The sequence below is a fragment of the Gobio gobio genome (genome assembly GCF_949357685.1).
Source record: "Gobio gobio genome assembly, chromosome: 17".
In the NCBI taxonomy this organism is placed as follows: domain Eukaryota; kingdom Metazoa; phylum Chordata; class Actinopteri; order Cypriniformes; family Gobionidae; genus Gobio; species Gobio gobio.
Window position 1 is genome coordinate 28,946,691 of NC_137110.1, and position 18,018 is coordinate 28,964,708.

An 18,018-nucleotide genomic window follows, 5' to 3' on the forward strand; every position below is an offset into this window, starting at 1 on the left:
TCTTCACTGTTAGCAGCAAACAGGACTAGAGGCGGCTGCTGCTGAAGAGCTACAAGAAAAAGTTTGATACAGGAACGTGGTTTGCAGACAACGTTTTTTTGCACGGACGCTAGCATCTTGCACTGCTCCTAACTACCTTTGCGCTTCCTATTTTCCAATTTTTTCAGACTTTTTTTATTTTGAGCAACTTGCAAGGTGCCGTGTCGGATGCGGGGCCAGGGAGTGAAAAGATAATCACGTCATCATTAACCTGCAGGCTGCACTCTGCGAGAAAATATTAAATAAAAAAAGAGTGGGACTGCGGTAAAATAATAAATAAAAAGAGTTGGACTGCGGTAAAATAATACATAAAAAAGTGGGGCTGCTGTGAGTGCAGGCAGCCTAGGGACAGCATCCATATTTCAACCCAGTGCCATGACAACAACGGCCCTCGCGGCCAAAAAAACAGACCGGCCCACCGGGAATTTTCCCGGTGCTCCCGATTAGCCAAACCGGGCCTGGATTAAATGGTCAGATTGTGAAGGCCTCCTTCACTTCCCCTCTGTACAGATGAAAACGTTATCGAAATTATCGGAAACGACTAAACATGCTGTATTATGCAATGCAGACAAGTAATTTGGCAGTCATTTTGTAAAGAAAAACTATCCCCCTGTGCACATACGTACTAAAACGCGTCCATGTCGTCACCGTTCTCAAAGATTCTTTTTTTAAATTTTATTTTTTGGCGAACAGCGAGGCCGAGGGACCGTGAGGGCGGGACGAGGCGGCGCTCATCAGGGAGGATGAGCGCCAGCTGCGCGCCGCAGCGATCTCGGCCCTCGCGGAGGAGTGAGGGACTATAAAGGAGGAGCGACGACAGTGAGGGACGAGAGAGGACCAGGCCTGGATTTTATGTTGTATTTTATTTATGTTTTGTTATGTGTTGCTGCAGTCGACCGTGAGGGGCTGCAGCTTATTATTTTCATTTTGTGTTTATTTGTATGTAGGCGACAGTCGTCCGCGAGGGGCTGTCGCCGCCATTTTAGTTTGTGTTTGTTTAATTAAAAGTTATTTTGAATGTCCGCCGGTTCCCGCCTCCTTCTTCCCGTACAAACATACATTTACTACATATTTATTTACACAAAAATGATAACGGTATCTTTTCAAAACTATTTCAAAACCTGTTTCGGGGTTTGCATTCTCTAGCCACTGGGTGCTGTTGCCGTGCAGATGAGCGGCTGGAACACAATGAGAGTTTTCTATTTTGGTTGAAAATGGTGTCGTGTAAGTGGCCCCAAAGTAAATAACTAATGATTATTTACAACAGAAATTAATCTATCAAAAACTTACTTTAGCTGGACAATAAGTTTTTTTCAAGAGCTGATGTACAGCCAAAACAATTTTTCTTCCATTAACGTCCTATCACTGTAAAGCTGCTTTGAAACAATCTATATTGTGAAAGTTGATTTTTTGATCATATCATTTTTTCCAGTCACATTTTACCAATTCCAAACCCCATTAATCCTAATAACTATGATAAATGTTGTATTTAATCATTTATACGTGATATATAATTGTTCATAAGGGCTGGAAATGAAAAAAAAAAACACCTTATATGTGGTAGAATGTGTAGAATTATTAGGCATGTTTTCTTTTACAGATAAAATGAGCCAAAAAAAGTGATTTAACTCGGACTGAAAAGTCACAAATTATTAAATGCCCATGAGAGGGATACAATACTAATGCAATACTAGACATTGCTGTTAAGGCATGACCATTGGACAATTAAATGCTCAGTGGGTCAGCAGGGTCAGACAAAAACAGGTGGCAAAGAAAAGACACATGTTAACTACAAAAGAATTAAGGTGAAGAATTAAGGGGGGGGGGGGGGGGGGGGGGGGGGCTCAGTTTCAGTCAATCTCATGTCAATCTTGAGTACCTATAGAGTAGTATTGCATCCTTCACATCTCCGAAAAGTTAGTTTTATTATATTTATAAAAGAAAGATAGGCTGTACTGAGTCTTTCCTGAAAAAAAGTGGCTGGAGGCGTATCGTGTGGGCGGCGCTAAATAATGACGAGCGTGTGCAGCTATTGCGTTGAGAACGTCTGAAAGCTCTGACATCCTTAAACGGGGAGGACATTTTTTTTATCCTAAATAAACCATTGAGATCAATCAGATTTAGCCATACATATATGATCCAGAATCAGATCTAGAGGCTGAAATTGAACAGGAGAAGCAGCAACGACGACTACAGCAGGACGTCTCAATGGTATGTACTGTAACTTATATACTTGCTTAGTGGCTTGTCATGCTCGCGAGTTTTACAACATTTGTGTGTGTTTACTCATGGTTTATGAGGACATAATTTGGTTTATCGATTGTATGTGATTTAATGTTAGCAGTAGCAAGCGGAACGGCTTTGCACGTCAGACTAGTGCGTGTTTACATAGAAAAACACTGGAATAGTAGCGCATTTGAATGAACGAGTCGATAGCTAACGACACAAAGACATTTGAAACAGTTTTACTCACCGCCTGCTTCCAACATACGATCGTGAACCTTAATCGCTGGGACTGCTCCGTCTTTCAGCATTAGACGAGCTACAAATCCGGAGTTGAACTGGGGCTTGTTCATAAACCATTGTCGCCTAAATTCAGGGAACAAACAAAAACACTTGCACAACTCCATTGCTGCTCCGGAAAAACAAACTCCATCCACTGTCCCATTAACGCTGGGTTCTTTTGTAAGCTGTGCAGGGTTGTCTTGCCCTGACAACCAAAAACACATCTTTGGTGACATTGTTGATTTTGTGAAGTCCTGTGACTTCCGGGAGAAGAGTCTGTACGGCCCAGCCGTACAAGGACATTCTACTCTATCTGTCGTCAGATATACCCATACTCTAAAAAAACGTTCCGAAACTTAGAGAAACCGGAAGGAGTATTTTTGGCACAGAAATACTGCATCAAACGTCCAACTTGAATCCAAGTCTTTAACAGCGTAAAAAGCTCAGTATGCATGAAACAGCATTTCACCCCCCCTTTAAGTGTGAAACCATCAGGAACCCTTTAGGTCTCCAGCGCCACCATTTTCCAGAACTGCAACCTACCTGGAGTCTCCAGAAGTGCAAGGTGTCAGGATCTCAGAGACCCAAGTTAGGGACCAGTACGTTTTGGGAGTTCATTTTTAGTCCATCTCTGCAAAACGGACTTCAGGATAGGAGATGGACTAAAAATGAACTCCCAAAACTTACTGCCAGATTCTGGAAGATGAATTCTTCAAACAATGGTTCAAGAGGATGTGGTGCTGGTCCTTCAAGAGTCACTCACAACCTATCTGTCTATAAAGCCTATAAAAAATTTATGTCTTCATGTATTTTACAACACATCAGCTTATTATTTTTATTAAGTGGGGGTCCTTTCTTAGGATTCTTTACCTAACGTAAGTCTCTGAGATCCTGACACCTTGCACTTCTGGAGACTCCAGGTAGGTTGCATTTCTGGAAAATGGTGGCGCTGGAGACTAAAGGGTTCCTGAAAGTGTCTTTTAAAATTAATTTTAGAGTTAAATCTCTTTTTTGGCTCATTTTATCTGTAAAAGAAAACATACTTAATAATTCTGCAGTCCTGAATATAAGGTGTTTTTCATTTCCAGCCTTCATGAACAATTATATATAACTTATAAATTATTAAATACACAATTAATAGTCGTTATTAGGATTAATGGGGTTTGGAATTGGTAAAATGTGCCTGTAAAAAAATATGATCAGAAAATCAACATGCCTAATTCTGCACTCAGTGTATATAAATAAAGGTGACTTGACATGACGTATAAATTAAGAAATTTTACTAAATTACATGAAGTGATCTTGTGAAAAGGTAAACAAGATGACCTGTTAAATGGCCCAATATATCCACATGTGCCTCCTGTAACCTAAAATCTTGAGTTTATGGACCTGTGTCAACTAACAAAATACAACAAAATAGAAACTATGCCAACATTAAGATGAACTGGATAAAAGTATGAAAGAAACAAAGCAAAGAGACCAATAAATCTACACAAACTGTACATTTATGTATCTGGTTTATTTGAATGCTTTCTTCTCATCTTTTTAACCATGGTGAAAAAGCAGTCAACAGCCATGGAAAAAGCCCTGATTGTTTCAATTCATTTAAATTCTTGTACTTTAAAAGGTTAAAACTCAAAGCAGGATTAGTAGCAGTGATTTCCATGATGAAGACAGAATACATCCCCGACTCCCCAACAGCGGGCTGAAAAACGGTATATTCTGATGGGAATATACCGGCACAATTCATAAACAAATCCACTGATAAGTGCTAAACCAAATTATCCTTTCAATGAAAACAAATGTCCAAAGTGGGCAGAGAATCCAACAAGAGACTAAGGGTCCTGGAGAAAGGTGAAGGAGAAATGTGCTTTCTCTTTCCTTTCAGGGATTAATGCGAACACAGCAAGAGAATGGCAGCCATACCATGAAATACAAGTCAAAATACAGACGAAAAAAGGACTGGAAAAGAAGAGTTTAAAAGATGAAAAAATAAAAACGTATCCGGTTAAAAATTTAAATACTGATATTACATAAACCGGTTACAAAAGTAATAACATCAATTCAAGATCATTCCAAGAACTGGATTTTGGGAAGTTAAGAATTAAACATAACTGCCAGTCATCATTTAGCATCATCAGTGACACGTCAGAAAATCAGGGTGCTAGAGTTGGACACTACACACAAGGATGTTTTACCTTCGCCATCTCACTGACTAGACCGAACAACAGACTCAGGACAGGGTCAATTCAACTAATAAAGGAGGTAAGCTTAAAAAATTACTTTAATATTTTTTCTTCCATTTATCTATCATTTCATTTGATGACATGAATTAAATTTATCTAAATAAGTGTAATTTGAATTGTGACAACTGTCCCAAAGAAAAATTTATATGAGGTGTGTACATATTTTTCAGTATTTGATCCAGGCCTGTTTCCACCAGTCACCTCACAATAAAAGTTCAGATATGCTCACATAAATTTTTTACTAGGATGTGAAATGAAATGAAAGCACTATTCAAAACTTTTATTCACATTATGTAATGTAAATAATGTCAAACACTTAGTATTAAAAAAGCTCCACCTGATTTTTCTTTTATACTTTAGGGATAGTTCATAAGAATAAATAATTTTTATAATAATATAAATAATAAAGAATAATTTACTCACGCTCATGTTCTGCCAAACCTGTGTGACTTGAAAAATGACTGGTCCCCATCCACGTTCATTAAATGAAAAAAAAAAAAAAAAAAAAAGCAGTTTGGACATTTTGATAAACATCTTTTTTGTGTTCCACAAAAGAAAGGTCATACAGGTTTGGAACGTCATGCGGGTGAGTAAGTGATCAAATGTTCATATTTAGGTGAACTATCACTTTCATTTTAATTCTTGTGCAAACTGATAAAAGTTGTGGGACACAGAAGAAACCTCTGAGAACCACAAGCTCTAAATAAATACTCAAATTTGAAAATAAATTTAATTTAGCAAAGCTATCAGAAGCAAAGCTATTTAGCTTTTTTTCAGAAGCACAAGACTTTGTGTGCACATGCTACAATGAGAAAGATATGATACTTGAATTTGATTTCACATAATGCTGTCTCATTCTATGCCAGTGGTTTTCACTCCTGGTCCTGGGGACCCACCGCTCTGCACATTTTGTATGTCTCTCTTATCTTATATTCAGTTCATAGAGCTCTCATCTAAAGAGCTGATGACTTGAATCAAGTGTGATAAATAAGGGAGACATTATAAAATGTGCAGAGCGGTGAGTCTCCAGCACCAGGATTGAAAATCACTGTTCTATGTGTAACCAAGAGTCATGGAGTGACAGGGAAAGTGAAATTGGAAACAGATCAGGTCAAACAAACTGCAACATCATCATGATAGGCTAAAAATATGAAATAGTAAATTTTCTGTAATGTCAAATGCACAAATTTTTCATTGGAGAAAAATAACAATGAAGATCATATTTGATTTTAAGACCAAATTATTTTCCAGAAGAACCTCTGAAAAGAGCATTCTGCTCAGAAGATGGGGAGGGGGAAACGACCAAGAAAACAAAAGGTTTGGCGCTGCCAAAGTAGGTAGTGTGGCATTTCCAGCATGGAGGACAAACTAATTAAAACAGAAGCTCTGGCATCATTTTCAAATAGGGGGCTGTGTGTGTACAGAGAGAACAGAACTGTTACATATGACTCTTGAATGCAAGCTTGATGTTATTGTACTGCCCAGGTACCAAAAATAGATTTAGCAAAACTCACTCTCGCTTCCTATCTTTAAATTTCTGTCTACAGATCTTCATCCTGCTTATTTGAGCTTATCTTTAAGAACCTTGGCTTAGTGTGGATGCAAATGAATGGCAGGGCCTACTGTCCATGTCCAGTCATGTGTGTTGTTGAGGTGTAATGCAGCTATTGCGTACATGCAGTCCAAAAAAGTGATTTGATTTGGAGGGTGTTTGGCACTGTGAGTGAACATGTTAAGCAGGGATGTGCGGGGAAGGTTGTGACTGGCAAGTAGGAGCGCTGCACCGGTTAGCTGTTTCTTCACTCAAGAAGAAGAGCATATCCAACTGTACTTCAGCAGAAATATGAAGAGGCACATGGCTTCAGAGAGAACCCACTAAGCAACAGGCAACACCCAGCTTCTGGAAGTCTGTCATCTTCATAGTCTCTTGTCTTCAGGTCGATCTCTCTGACACTGTAGGGCTTTGTTTGAGGTTAACAGTTCCAAGACAGTCAAACCTGACCAGCATTGGCCGAACCATAACGTTTTAAGATCTTTATATGCAATTTAAATAATATACACTCCTCTGCACAGCCAAGTGTACAATCAATAAATCCATAATGAAAATTATCTTGAGAATAATAATAATGATACTAATATAGTCATCATGTGTGGGTTCAGCAGCCTTCTTTAGACATTCATCATGGTTGTTGCATATGTACAGGAAGTCATTTACATCCAAGGGGGGCAGCAAGGGTCAAAGGTGAGAGGTCATGATGTTATCTGAGTCTCTTCTCTGCAGAGTAGATGGACATGTAGTAGTCATTACTACCCACGGCCAGATGAGGCTGAGAAGGTAAATAAAAAAAGAGGATTATATATATAGTGTTTATTTTCTATTAAAAGTTTTACCATAGAACCATATTTTGTTTTGTTGGCCAATACTACAGTGGTCTTAATTTATATTGACATCTGTCATGTGGATATATGCAAAAGAAAAAACATTGATTCCACTGTATAGAAATAATAATGGGAGGCATTAATGATTTAAAGTAGGTAGTCTTCCTCTGGTCTTCCACAAAGCCTTAAATAAAGCATCAATTGCTTATCAAGATGCTTTTACACCTATTTGTACATTTTCGTTTTTTTTTTTTATTCTCCTCTATTAAAGGAACACTCCACTTTTTGGGGAAATAGGCTCATTTTCCAACTCTCCTAGAGTTAAACAGTTGAGTTTTACCGTTTTCAAAACCATTCAGCCAATCTCCGGATCTGACAGTAGAGCTTTTAGCATAGCTTAGCATATCATTGAATCTGATTAGACCGTTAGCATCTCGCTCAAAAAAAATGACCAAAGAGTTTCTATAATTTTCCTATTTAAAACTTGACTCTTCTGTAGTTATATCGTGTACTAAGACTGACGGAAAATGAAAAGTTGCGATTTTCTAGGCCGATATGGCTAGGAACTATACTCTCATTCCTGCGTAATAATCAAGGAACTTTGTGCCGTTCCATGGAGCAGGCGCAATGATATTACACAACGTCTGAAAATAGGCTAACTTTTGTCAACATAACCAACGTGACAACCTGCTTGCACAGGGAGCGTGCTGGGGACTATTTTCAGGCGCTGCGTAATATCATTGCACCTGCTGCATCCATGGCACGGCAGCAAAGTTTGTTGATTATTATGCAGGACTGCAGTTCCTAGCCATATCAGTCTAGAAAATCGCTACTTTTCGTTTTCTTAGAAGAGTCAAGTTGGTCTTTGGTCATTTTTGAGCGAGATGCTAACGGTCTAATCAGATTCAATGATCTATGCTAAGAAATTCTAAAAGTTCTACTGACAGATCCGGAGATCGGCTGAATGGATTTGAAAATGGTAAAACTAAACTGTTTAACTCTAGGGAAGTTGGAAAATAAGCCTTTATTGCTTATCTCATAAGTATTCCTTTAAGCTTATCTCACATTTGATTTGCTGTGAATTGATATATTTCATAATTGACTATGTTCTAATTTGTTTAAAATGTAGCAATAACAATTGTGACAATAATAATTATTATTGGGACCTCAGTGTATCTTTACATTTAAATGAAGTGCCATAAGATAAAACAAAGGTTTCTGTACAGATAACAACTGTGGATCAACTGTGGCTTGTCTTTAAGTTTCTCAGTATCGGTAGTGATGGCACTAGCTTTTCTAAAAACAAGCTGCTTTTTGCAACATGCAACCTCCAAGTTTTTATAGTGCATTGTATTGCTCATGCAGCTCCACAGTTGAGCCAACTGAGGAAATAAACAGATCTCCTTTTTTAGTAGTCTCTGGAAGTCCAATTTATTCTAGTGAATTGGTTTGTTCGGATGTAATTAAAATGGTTCGAAAATGATTCACAGATTAATTCCCTGAGCAGCAGCATTTAATTTTTTTGTAGAAAAATATTTAGTTACATGTTGTTATTCATCACTATGTTTTCAAGTTATAAAGTTGGGTGGGTGTTTTTTAAATAAGTATGCTGTCATGCAAATTTTTGTTTTAGTGCCATGCTGCTCTTATAGTACAAAATAAGTTATATGACACATTGAAAAAATATTTCCCCCTCAGGTAGCTTTAATGTAGTTAGTTACTTTTGTTAGTAGCTTTGACTGTTGTTTAACTACTTTATGCATACTTTAAAGCTTGACAGCTTACAGTTCAAAGTAGCTTTCCCAACACTGCAGCTTATAGAAATAAAGACGCATTGAGAAACGTGTCTTACCCAGTAAGGGTGGAAGGCCAGGCAGCTGATGGCTCCGATTCTCTGCCCCATGAAACCATCATAGTATTTAATGTTGCTGATCACATCCCCATTGGAGTTATACACAGCTATAAACTGATTCATAGAGCCACTGGAGAGAGAAAGTCAGAGAATGAGAGAAAAAAGGGATTCAATTACTTACAAGCATTTCAGGACTAAATGATATCATGGAATTTACATTACTCTGCATTTTATTCAGGCCCTGTAACCAGATTTACAAGCTATCTGATTTAGGTCTGTGCAATCAGTGCAGTTTCTTTAAAGCTACACTGTGTGATATTTTCCCCCATCTAGCGGTGAAAAGGTATATGACCATCCAGTGAATATTAGTTTCTGTTCCTCTCAATTCCGATTTCGTTTTAACTCCTATGGTGGCCGATTTAGTCCAAGATTAACATGGCTTCCAGTTCGACCTCGTCCACATTCAACACGGTGCCATCGAGTGTTAAAACGCGAAAGGCGAAGCTTGAATTTACGGGTATGTCCCTCTTTGGCTAATGTACTTTCAAGATGGAGGGGCAACATGGCGACCGGCATTCGAACCCCTCGCCCGTATGTATTTTCAATGGCATATTATAAACTTACGAGAATACTTTATTACTTGAAAGAAGTAAATATACATTAATGAGCACATATATTTTTGAAAGAACTAAGTGTTTTTAACTAAGAATAAACTAAAAAAGTTACACAGTGTAGCTTTAAATAAACTGACTTTTAAATGAACTATAAAAAAGAAATGTTACAAGCAGATTTACTTTTTTCAAACAGCAATATTTTTACACAAAGGAACTGATTGTATGAATGATGTATAAGGTGCATGCACATCTCTCACCAAGCGAACAGGTTTGCCTGTGGATGGATGTCCAGAGCTGTCAGTCCTTTCACTGTCTGCAAGATGTTGACTGATTCTGGCATCCGTGGGTCAAAGAACCGCACATCTCCATTCACACTACAAGAGAGGTGAACCAAATTGTAAGCTAACTACAATAAGAGAGTAAGTTCTTTGATGAAGTGATATAAATTATGTGGGAGAAAAAAAGCAGTTACCTGACACTGATAATGTGTCCTTCGGGCTGCTTCTGCAAGTGTGTCTTCACCACCCACGCACCATGTTCCCTATACGTCATCACACGACTGAAAAAAAAAAAAGAGAGATATTTGGATAGTATACTATAATAAGCCAATAATTCCATAACACATTATGAAGCATTATTGAACATTGAACACTAGAGGGAGATGCAGGATTAACAATGCAACAGAACACAGAATAATTTCTGTAGTTACAGCATAGTGAATAAATCAATATTTCTTTAGAATGGTGTTTCTTACACTATGGGCATTTTTGGAACTAGAGATTTACACAACTATTCACTATTAGTAGTCTAGGGTCAGTTTTTATTTTTAAAATAAATTAATTTTATTCAGCAAGGATAGTCCACCAAAAATGTTTTATTCCATCATCATTTACTCACTTTCATGTCGTTCAAACATGTATGCATTTCTGTCCATACAATGCAAGTCAATGGGAATCGACTTTTTTCAAAAATCTTTTTTCGTGTTCCACAGAGGAAAGAAAGTCAGGTTTAGAAATAGAGAAATACAGGTTTGTAATGACATGAGAATGAGTAAATGAAGGCAGAATTTTCATTTTAGGGTGGACTATCCATTTAAAGTGATCAAAATGACAGCAAAGACTTTACTATTAAGTAACAGAAACAATGCTACAAAAAAATAAATAATTTAAAAAAAATGCTTTTCTTTTGAACTTACTATTCATCAAAGTATCCTGGGGAAAAATACTAACACAACACCCAACAGAGTATATACAGTACAAGTATCACTGGAAAATTTGGTGAAATTTCAAGAATTGTTTTGTTTTTCAATAGAACCATTCATATTTATCACAGTGTAACTTACACTACATCTCATATTGTAATATCATATTGTTTTTAAATACATTCTGTTATGAAAATATATTTTTGAATAAAATATCATACTTAAAATATCATACTTTTTCCTACTGCTGTCAAATCGACTAATCAAATAAAAGTTTGTGTTTACATAATGTGTGTGTGTACTGTGTATAATTATGTATATATATATATATATATATATATATATATATATATATAAATAATATAAATACACACTCATTCATTTATATATTTAAGAAATATTTGCGTGTATATATATTTAAATAATTGATGTTATAAATAATATTTTATATATAAATATAACACGTTTTTCTTAAATATATACATGAATGAGTGTGTATTTATATATACAGTAATAGTACATAATAATTATACACAAGTACACACAACATATATTATGTAAACACAAACTTTTATTTTGGATGTGATTAATCGCGATTAACCGATTATCACAGCTTTACGATAAGATAATACTTTGAATTTTCAAATTTGAAGAATTACCGTGTGAATCTGGAAAAAGGATGAAAAAAAATCTATATAATAGACCATTTTAAAAGTAACCAGAAGAAACACCCTTAAACTAGACTGAAAACACTCCAGCAATGTTATTTGAGGCGAGGATGTCTGCATATGGATTCTGCATTCTGTGACAGAACTTTAGCATGTCTGCAGAGATCACGATGCACGTTTACTTCCATTGCATTAAGCTATTTATGGTCTTAAAGTATAGTGGCTCCCAGGCTGCATGCAAATTAATGAAGAGAAACTTAACAGTGTGACAGAAAATGTCAGCCTAAAGGGGTACAGAGGTGGAGTGTTTAAAGGTGCATGAATACAAAGAAACTAGAATGTAGTGGTGCTTGCCGTGGCAAAATTCGCCACCCGGTTGCTAGGTTGTGTGTACTGGTTTTTCACCCAAAACAAAAGTGCCCACCCCCATGTCTGTACGATGGTCTGGGGCTGAGATATGGCTTATTCATGTGTTTGTACGGTTGCCAGGGTGCTCTAGATGGTTGCTAGGGTGTGGCTATACAGTTTATGGGGTGATATTTAAAGACTATTGGCCAGTCTGGGTCAAAAGAGACCAACTCTGTATTTCTACAATGCTCTGGTGCTGAGATATGGCTTATTCATGTGTTTGTATGGTTGCTAGGGTACTCTAAATGGTTGCTAGGGTGTGGCTATACAGTTTATCGGGGGATATTTAAAGACTATTGGCCAGTCTGAGTCAAAAGAACTCAACCCTGTATTTCTACAATGCTCTGGTGCTGAGATATGGCTCATTAATGTTGATATATGGTTGCTAGGGTGAAGTAACTAGTTGCTAGGGCGTGGCTTTGAAGTTTGAATGTCACTACTTATTAGCTGCTTGATAGGCTGATTCAAATGAGACCAGCCCCAAGTCTCTGTGATGTTCTGAGGCGGATATATGATCTCACAAATGTCTTCTCTATGTTAAGTCTATGGGGACTTATTCGGACGATTTTTCGCCCGCCGAAAACTAACATTGTACACCTGATCGCTTAGAAAAGATATAGCACACCTCTCCTCAATAAGCCACACGATTTGGCACCTCATTCATGGGTCTATGACAAACTGTGCAGAAGGAGTAGCGGGCCGAAGTTTTGTCAAGGTGATTAGTAATCACACTTAGCATTTGGCTAGCATGATGCTAACATGATTAACATGTTTGCTAACATAATGTTAACATGATTAGCATATTGCTAGTATGTTTTGCTAGCATGATGCTAACACAATTAGCATTTTGTTAACATGATGTTTACACGATTAGCATTAGCTAGCATGTTTTTAAGACGATGCTAAAAAGATTAGAATGATGTTAGCATTAATGTTAACACGATTAGCATGATGTTAGCATTATTAGCTAACATGAATAGCATGTTGCTAGCACAATGATAACACAATTAGCATGTAGCTAGCATAATGCTAACACAATAAGCATCTTGCTAGCACAATGCTAACACGATTAACATTTTGCTAGCATAATGCTAAGACAATTAGCATGTTGCTTGTCAATATGAATGATATAAACCAACCCCCATGCCTCTATGATGCAGATATAGGTCTTGGTAAATGGTTGCTAGGGTATTCTATTTGGTTGCTATGGGGTGGCGTGGTAGCTGCCAATGATGTTACTCCAAAGGCTGCTTGTCAGTATGAATGATATAAACCAACCCCCATGCCTCTATAACATTCAGATGTGAAGATATCCCTCTGTGGATTTGGGTTGCTAGGGTGCTTGATAATGGTTGCTAGGGCGTGGCTAGGAAGTGTAGAAGGTGATTTGTGATTGGCTGTTGATGCCCTGAGTCAAACAAACCCACCCTCATGTTTCTATGACACTTCTATCTAAAGATATCCCTTTGATCTCTTTCAATAGAAGTCTATGGGATCAGTTGCTAGGGAGCTCTTAATGGTTGCTAGGGCGTGGCTTGATAGGCTCACTATGATCCTGAGATAGTGATTGGTTGGCTGAGTAAATTGAGCCCACCCCCTTGTTTCTGTGACACTGTGATCCAGAGCTATGATCAATACAAAATCCCTATGCAAGTTCCCATAGTAGGAGAAACACATGAGTTTAATGGGCCGTCCCTCCCCATTATAAGTCAATGGGGCAACTTTGGGCAGCTCCTGCGCCCCAGGGGTACAACTCACACCCCATTGTGAGACATGTTCTTACAGAGGCTGCCAGCCTCTTCAAATGTGGTAACCCACACATTTCTACGAAATCCTCGTTCTGAGCTATGAGTCTTCAAAGTTGGTCGCAATGCAAAGCGCATGGGATTTTTTCAGCTACTTTTTCGTCCCTGGGGCGAACATCGTACCCCCGATCCCTCAGAAGAGTCATAGCACACCCCTCCTCAATAAGCCGCACGGTTTGACACCTCATTCATGGGTCTATGACAAACAGTGCAGGACAAGTTAAGCGCCGAAGTTTACGCGGAAGAATAAAATATTATATACTAGAATGTACATTTCCTGAAGAAAATGTGAGTGGTGCTTGCCGTGGCAAAACTCGCCACCCGGATGCTACAAGAATGCTAAAAAGTCAACCCCCATGTCTCTATGATGTTCTGATGCAGAGATATAGGTCTTGGTATACGGTTGCTAGGGTACTCTGTTTGGCTGCTATGGAGTGGCTTGGCAGCATCCAATGATGATACTGCTTGTCAGTATGAATAATATAAACCAACCCCCATGTCTCTATGATGTTCTGATGCAGAGATATAGGTTTTGCTAAACGATTGCTAGGGTACTCTAATTGGTTGCTATGGAGTGGCTTGGCAGCATCCAATGATGATACTGCTTGTCAGTATGAATGATATAAACCAACCCCCATGTCTGTATGATGTTCTGATGCAGAGATATAGGTCTTGGTATACGGTTGCTAGGGTACTCTGTTTGGTTGCTATGGAGCGGCTTGGCAGCATCCAATGATGATGATGCTTGTCAGTATGAATGATATAAACCAACCCCCATGCCGCTATGATGTTCTGATGCAGAGATATAGGTCTTGGTAAACGGTTGCTAGGGTACTCTGTTTGGTTGCTATGGAGTGGCTTGGCAGCATCCAATGATGATACTGCTTGTCAGTATGAATGTCTCTATGATGTTCTGATGCAGAGATATAGGTCTTGGTAAACGGTTGCTAGGTTACTCTGTTTGGTTGCAATGGAGTGGCATGGCAGCATCCAATGATGATTCTGCTTGTCAGTATGAATTATATAAATCAACCCCCATGTCTCTATGATGTTCTGATGCAGAGATATAGGTCTTGGTAAACGGTTGCTAGGGTACTCTGTTTGGTTGCTATGGAGTGGCCTGGCAGCATCCAATGATGATACTGCTTGTCAGTATGAATGATATAAACAACCCCATGTCTCTATGATGTTCTGATGCTGAGATATAGGTCTTGGTAAACGGTTGCTAGGGTACTCTGTTTGGTTGCTATGGAGTGGCTTGGCAGCATCCATTGATGATACTGCTTGTCAGTATGAATGATATAAACCAACCCCCATGTCTCTATGATGTTCTGAGACAGAGATATAGGTCTTGGTAAACGGTTGCTAGGGTACTCTGTTTGGTTGCTATGGAGTGGCTTGGCAGCATCCAATGATGATACTGCTTGTCAATATGAATGATATAAACCAATCCCCGTGTTTCTATGATGTTCTGATGCAGAGATATAGGTCTTGGTAAACGGTTGCTAGGGTACTCTGTTTGGTTGCTATGGAGTGGCTTGGCATCATCCAATAATGATACTGCTTGTCAGTATGAATGATATAAACCAACCCCCATGTCTCTATGATGTTCTGATGCAGAGATATAGGTCTTGCTATACGGTTGCTAGGGTACTCTGTTTGGTTGCTATGGAGTGTTTTGGCAGCATCCAATGATGATATTGCTTGTCAGTATGAATGATATAAACTAACCACCCCCATGTCTCTATGATGTTCTGATGCAGAGATATAGGTCTTGGTAAACGGTTGCTAGGGTACTCTGTTTGAATGCTATGGAGTGGCTTGGCAGCATCCAATGAATACTGCTTATCAGTATGAATGATATAAACCAACCCCCATGTCTCTATGATGTTCTGATGCAGAGATATAGGTCTTGATATACGGTTGCTAGGCTGCTTGATAATGGTTGCTACGGCGTGGCTAGGAAGTGCTGAAGGTGATTTGTGATTGGCTGTTGATGCCCCGAGTCAAACAAACCCACCCTCGTGTTTCTATGACACTTCTATCCAAAGATATCCCTTTGATCTCTTTCAATGGAAGTCTATGGGATCAGTTGCTAGGGAGCTCTAAATGGTTGCTAGGGCGTGGCTTGATAGGTTCACAATGATCCTGAGATAGTGATTGGCTGTCTGAGTAAATTGAGCCCACCCCCTTGTATCTGAGACACTGTGAGCCAGAGCTGTGGTCAATACAAAATCCTTATGCAAGTTCCCATAGTAGGAGAAACACATGAGTTTAATGGGACGTCCCTACCCATTATAAGTCAATGGGGCAAATTTGGGGAGCTCTAGCGCCCCAGGGGTACAACTCACACCCCATTGAGATGTGTCATCTTACAGGGCCTGTCAGCCTCTTCAAATGTGGTGACACACGAGTTTCTACGAAATCCTCGCTCAGAGCTACAAGGGGTCAAAGTTGGTCGCAATGCAAAGCGCATGGGATTTTTTCGGCTACTTTTTCGCCCCTGGGGCGAACACCGCACCCCCGATCCCTTAGAAAAGTCATAGCACACCATTCCCGAATAAGCCGGTCGATTTGACACCTCATTCATGGGTCTGTGACAAATGGTGCGAGAGGAGTAGCGTGCCGAAATTCACGCGGAAGAGTAATTTATAACTAGAATGTACATTTCCTGAAGAAAATGTGAGTGGTGCTTGCCGTGGCAAAACTCGCCACCCGGATGCTACTGGGATGCTAAAAAGTCAACCCCCATGTCTGTACGATGTTCTGAGGCAGAGATATAGGTCTTGGTAAACGGTTGCTAGGGTACTCAGTTTGGTTGCTATGGAGTGGCTTGGCAGCATCCAATGATGATACTGCCTGTCAGTATGAATGATATAAACTAACCCCCATGTCTCTATGATGTTCTGATGCAGAGATATAGGTCTTGCTATACGGTTGCAAGGGTACTCTGTTTGGTTGCTATGGAGTGTTTTGGCAGCATCCAATGATGATACTGCTTGTCAGTATGAATGATATAAACCAACCCCCATGCCTCTATGATGTTCTGATGCAGAGATATAGGTCTCGTTATACGGTTGCTAGGGTACTCTGTTTGGTTGCTATGGAGTGGCTTGGCAGCTCCCAATGATGATACTGCTTGTCATTATGAATGATATAAACCAACCCCCATGTCTCTGTGATGTTCTGAGGCAGAGATATAGGTCTTGTTATACGGTTGCTAGGGTACTCTGTTTGGTTGCTATGGAGTGGCTTGGCAGCATCCAATGATGATACTCCAAAGGCTGCTTGTCAGTATGAATGATATAAACCAACCCCCATGCCTCAATGATGTTCCGAGGCAGAGATATAGGTCTTGGTAAACGGTTGCTAGGCTGCTTAATAATGGTTGCTAGGGCGTGGCTAGGAAGTGTTGATGGTGATTTGTGATTGGCTGTTGATGCTCCAAGTCAAACAAACCCACCCTCATGTTTCTATGACACTTCTATCCAAAGATATCCCTTTGATCTCTTTCAATTGAAGTCTATGGGGATCAGTTGCTAGGGAGCTCTAAATGGTTGCTAGGGCGTGGCTTCATAGGTTCACAATAATCCTGAAATAGTGATTGGCTGTCTGAGTAAATTTAGCCCACCCCCTTGTCTCTGAGACACTGTGAGCCATAGCTGTGGTCAATACAAAATCCCTAAGCAATTTCCCATTGTAAGAGAAACGCATGAGTTTTATGGGACGTCCTCCCCATTAGAGGGCTGCATTGGGATTGAGTCCCGCCGGGTCCCGCGGGACCCAACGCAAATCTCGCGGGAGCGGGCGGTTTGAATTTTGCAGCGGGCGGGAATGGGCGGCTAAAAAAAACACAGCGGGAATCGGCGGGATAGGGAGGTTGCCTAACGACATGATGGAGAAGATGTCAATAGATGATGTAGAAAAGAACCTCAAACGAGGTATTTACAGCACAAAAGCTAAGCAAGGAAAGTCTGACATTTGGAGAAGTTTCTCAATTGTTTTGGTAGGCAAAATCATGCGGTATAACGTTATATGTATCCACATATTGCGCAGCTGGCAAATACATAGCTACTTGATCATACCTCACCAAAAACACTCAGCACTCCCTGCAGGTCAAGTTGACTGTTTGGTGTTTTTGACAAACAATACATAGAAGTTTAGTGAGTGGAAATGGATTGTTTCTAAATGTCCGTTTGCTATTTTGTGTTCACATTACGTTCTGTTGAAGCATGTTTTCTCAGGTTTCCTTTCAGTCGGTCACGTTCGACGTGAATTGGGATCTGTTTTTTGTTTCTCAA

At 39.3% G+C, this 18,018-nt stretch overlaps 1 protein-coding gene across 2 annotated transcripts in view; it reads right to left on the minus strand.

Annotated features, from left to right (window-relative positions):
- Positions 1 to 6,810: 6,810 nt before the first annotated feature.
- rptor (regulatory associated protein of MTOR, complex 1) overlaps positions 6,811 to 18,018 on the minus strand; it is a 377,545-nt gene continuing 366,337 nt past the window's right edge. For both annotated transcript variants that reach the window (XM_079841367.1, XM_079841366.1), the window contains exons 33-36: positions 10,108 to 10,194; positions 9,893 to 10,009; positions 9,022 to 9,151; positions 6,811 to 7,117 (exon numbers count right to left, since the gene is read on the minus strand). In XM_079841367.1, the coding sequence (XP_079697493.1) occupies positions 7,049 to 7,117; positions 9,022 to 9,151; positions 9,893 to 10,009; positions 10,108 to 10,194 (403 nt within the window). In that variant the 3' untranslated portion in view covers positions 6,811 to 7,048. The remainder of the gene's footprint in view (positions 7,118 to 9,021; positions 9,152 to 9,892; positions 10,010 to 10,107; positions 10,195 to 18,018) is intronic.